Raw genomic sequence first — 4727 nt, forward strand, 5'->3', positions numbered from 1 at the left:
TCTAATTAGAATAAAAAAGTTAGAATATTAATCAATAATATAAACATAATATTAAGAATTATAAAATATGGAATACACTTACAAAATAAAAACTAGACTTCACATTAATTACAATTAGGTTTCAATTTACACTAACAATAAACTAATAACACAAGACATATGATTCCTTTAAACATGGATAAATATAATTTAATTAGAATAAAAAATATTGAATATTAATCAATAACATAAACATAACATGATAATATTAAGCATAAAACTTACAAAATAAAAACTAGACTTCACATTAATTACAATTAAGATTCAATTTACTTTAACAATAAACTAATAACATAAGACATGTGATAAAAAAAATTAACAAACACATTAAAATATTCTCCTACAAATTAACTATTGAAAATAAAATAAAAATATATATAATAATTTTTTGAATAAACTCATTACAATAATGTTAGCCTCACTCTCATATGTTAATACAATTTTAAGTCCAAAACAAATAAATTAATTAAAATCAAGAAAGTTGGATTTAATTCTACTTTTCTAGATTGAGTTTGTTCCTCATGGTTAGGAGTTAGTTTAGACTTAGAGATTCTCTCCAACTAGTTAGGCTCCTAGATTAATGTTTGGTTGAGAGACTTGCTCAACCATAGTGTCCAATATAGACGTACTATCTTGAGATAAACTTCCTCATGTATTTATATGTGTATCATAAAAATTTACATTGTAATGGTCAGGAATATAATACAATGAGGCTGTTAAGCCTTTTTCCGCCATGTCTGATTTGTGTAGTGTTTTATTAGTTTATTAAATTTCTTTATTTGGTATCAGAGCAAGGTTGAATGAGAAATTGTTTGAATGTTTGTCTATGAAATACACTGCGTGAGTGGGATAGTACATAAAGTTATCAGAGAAAGACAATTTTTTTTATAGTTGAAGTTTGTGAGTGTTTTGATCTGTGGAGAGACCAACGTTATTGGACCTCCGAGTTTGAGTGATTGATGGCTGCCAAGGAAAAAGCTTGGAAAATGGAGTAGAGCGACTACAATACAAGTATGTATAATGTTTTGAGAAGGATTTGGTATTTTATGGGTTTCTGCTACCACAGAATGATACAGAATTGGCCTCAACAGTTTTTAATATATTTTAATTGAAAAAACCGATTCATGCACCAGTCGATTTGACAACCTATTGAATAATCGATCATTCAGGCCGAAGATTAGTCAAGCATCTTGCACAGATTATATCAGTGAGTAGAAAAGTTTGCATCAGTGTGGTGTTTTTTTGGTTGAGAACACTTGAACATCAGACATTTAACAGAGAAAACTTGATAAAAGCATAGATTCCCTCTGTGCTAAGACCTCGAAGTTCTATCAGCCACTGAAAATGAAATGCCTTGCTCAGGTAACCTCTTTCGTTCAAATGCTCTAGAAATTGAACCCACTCTGGCCATGGATGCTGCAAAATATCCAAGCCACCCTTGGCTTTCTCCGTCTTCGGCGTTGTCTTTTGTTGCTGCTCAGATTTCATATTTTTCTTCTCTGTCTTTTCTGAGGGAATAGAAGTGACAGATTTCACATTTTTCTTCTCATTTTTTCCAGAGGGAATAGAAATGACAGATTTTACACTTCTCGTCACATTTTGATTGGAGAAAATAGAAATGAGACTAGGCACTTTCTTAGTTATGGCGTCTTTGAAACGCTCGTCTTCCTTCATTTCCTTCGCATCAAGCTCTGAAAAATCATCATCCCGGAAGCCTTGAGGAATGGCTGAGAAAGACATGAATACCGTCTGTAGGTGCAAAGGAACAAGTGATTTGGAGAAGACGCCATTGCCGCAGAAACCCCATGGACTTTTTGAGGAAACACCTGGAGATTTCTGCACGTTATCAGAAGAAAACGTCCCCATTTTCCACTGGCATATGTAGGTATTCGAGCGTCGAAGAAATGATAGGAATTGTTGAGCTCCTTGCACAGCCGATCTGCTTCCAGCGTACATTTTGACTGAAATTGAGGGAACCAGCATTTGCGTGGAGTACTTGTGTCTTCAACGAGTTACTTTTATGGAGATGAACCCAGTCTTTGCCTAAAAAAAGTACCAGCGTGGAGGAATGTGTAGAGGATCCCAGATCTGAAGATAAATTTTCAAGGTAGCAAATTAAAATGGAATTTCACGTGGCTTCAAATCATAAGTGGGTAAGATAAGTGTTAGTTTATTTCTTCATTTTTGCTTTCACATCATGTGATTACTTAAAACATTATACTTCCAAGTAAATGAAAAGACAATGTCACATAACATGAAATGAACTTTTTAGTGGGAGACAATGAAAAGTATATTTTAGAAGATTTCGAATGTGAATAAATTTAAGATCTGCAAAGCTTTTTCTAATTTGAGCCTAACTCATTTTAATGGAGGGATAAGGTATGCTTTTTGTACAACTTTTTTGGAGTGATAAGTTGCTTTTTGTAATATTTAGAGGGAAAAGTGAATTTTAAGTGAAGGTAATTGTTGTAGTATTTAGAGAGTGAAGGAGCAGAAATTGAAGTTAAATTTCAAAAGTCATTGAAGTGAATTTGTTGTTTGAAAAAAAGTCTAAACAAACAAAATATTGTAATTGAAAAGTTTTTCTTCGGTGTAAGAGCTGGTTGTAACCTGTATAATAAAAAGGCATATTTTTGGTGGTGTTGAAGTGTCCTAGATCCACCCGAAATTGAATAAGGGGATCTTAGGTACACCTTGTGTAGTGATTGATTGTGCATGTTTTGTGTCTAGTTTTGACACTACAATTATCTTATCTAACACACATAAGGAGTCTAAAGCAAGTGAATGAAACAAGCACATTAATCACAACACTTGAAATTAAGAAGCTGCAATGAGCATTCAATCAAGCACAAACAATCACATGCATTTGCACAACTACAACACATAATCAAAGTTGGCAACATCAACATTCTACATCATCAAGCAAATTCACACAAGGAAATCAAGTTAATGAAACTACAAACTCATGCAGACTACATCACCATTCAACGACAATTGGTCATTGTATAACTTGAAAAATCATAATTTGTAAGTTAACTTGTAATCAAATTCAAATAACATTGAGTTGAATTGTAAAGGTGCATTCTCGGTCGAAACTGACACCCAAATTGTGAATTTATAGGAGGTAAAGTGAGTCAATTCTCCTCAACTGAGTCAATGAGTCAATTCTCTTCAAGTGAGTCAATATCATTTGAACTTGTGATTCTAAACATTGGGTGCATTTTCGATGGTATCCGACACCCTCATCCTTGTACAAAATTCAAGCGAGTGTGAAGTTAATTAAAGCAAATCAAGTGAGCGTGAAATTTATTAAAGCAAGTTCAAGTGAGCGTGTCAAAGATAAACTTGGGTAAAGGAGGAAAACGTCTTCAAAGTGCAGAACTAGAGATTAAAGATTTGAAAGATTGCAATCATGAGTTACAAAACACAGTTGAAATACTGGAATGGAAGTTGAAGCAAAATCAAACCTTAATCAATCAAATGACTAGTACATTAGAAGCAACAAAAGATTTTCAAATTGAGCTCGAAGTGAAAGAAAAACTCATTCATGCACTTCAAATTAAGTTAAGTGAAAAGCAAGATTTACTAGATGCACAATGTGTAGAGAAGACAGATGCAAGTTGTGACACAAAAGACCTCATCACAACAACAAATGAAAGTTGTGATACAAGTGATCTTATTCAACATAATAATGAAGGTTACAACACAGATGATCTAATCAATCAAGTTGATATAAGTTGCAACATAGATGAACTAATCAAACAAGCTGATGTCAGTTGCGACACAAGTGATCTTATCCAACTAGGTGTACTACTTAATGATGCAACAAGTAGTACCAAAGATCAAATTGATCAGTTTGATGCAGCATGTCAAACATATGAATTGTTAATGCTTGATGCCCAATGTGACACAGAAGGTTTAATAAATCAAGGACAAGATGTTAGCAACAACAGCAAGTATGAAGAAAAACAACATGATAGTCTTTCCAAGAAGGTGATCAGACCTTGGGAAGAAATCTCCTTCAACAAAGATCGACATGGCCTAATATACAACAAAGAAAACACTTTGCTTATTCTAGATTTCTCAAAACCAGTTCAATTTGTAAGTGTTGGTTTTCTAGACAGTGATCAGAATATGGTTAAGTGTAACCATTGTAAGCGTAATGGCCATATGGATAGTAAATTCTTTGACCTCCATCCTTGTCACCATTGTGGCAATAAAAATCATTCATCAGAAAGATGTTGTAAGCGAAATCAACCACCTAGAGTGAAGATCAATTACTCATGGATTGATCCTTGGAAGTGGTCATGTACAGTCAAATAGTTGTCTATGTGTTACCAAAGGATTCAGTCTCACACGGAGACCAATTCTATAGTAAAATTAAGATGGTGAAACTCTCCTACACCTGAAGGGGAGGAGTTTAGAAATCAAGTGAAAATAATTGTCTCTCCTTTTCAACTGACAAAGGGGGGAAATGATACTGGAATTAAGGGTGGTTGTCAGGCTAAAAGTCTCGACAACATCATCAAAAACAACCAGTGGGCATCTTCAAATCAACCAATGGGCATCATCAACAAGTCAGCTAGTGAGCATTGTCAAATTAACCAGTGGGCGTTCATCAACATCAAATCAGCCAGTGGGCAGTTTCAACATCAACAAATTCGTCAATGGGCATTCTCAATATTTTG

General features: G+C 33.9%; 1 protein-coding gene across 1 annotated transcript; it reads right to left on the bottom strand.

The window, feature by feature from the left end:
* Nucleotides 1-1302: 1302 nt before the first annotated feature.
* LOC149264879 (uncharacterized) lies at nt 1303-1995 on the bottom strand. Its single transcript, XM_089401123.1, has one exon. It carries the CDS (start codon nt 1993-1995, stop codon nt 1303-1305), a length of 693 nt encoding a protein of 230 aa, XP_089257249.1.
* Between the last annotated feature and the right edge of the window lie 2732 nt (nt 1996-4727).

Source organism: Pinus tabuliformis, chromosome 6 (genome assembly GCF_031772625.1).
Source record: "Pinus tabuliformis cultivar Carrire ecotype Pingquan chromosome 6, CPIR1, whole genome shotgun sequence".
Lineage (NCBI taxonomy): Eukaryota > Viridiplantae > Streptophyta > Pinopsida > Pinales > Pinaceae > Pinus > Pinus tabuliformis.

Bases quoted from the DNA above. Each gene is read 5' to 3' on its own strand.
- LOC149264879 (XM_089401123.1), bottom strand. From the start codon at position 1,995: ATGTACGCTGGAAGCAGATCGGCTGTGCAAGGAGCTCAACAATTCCTA.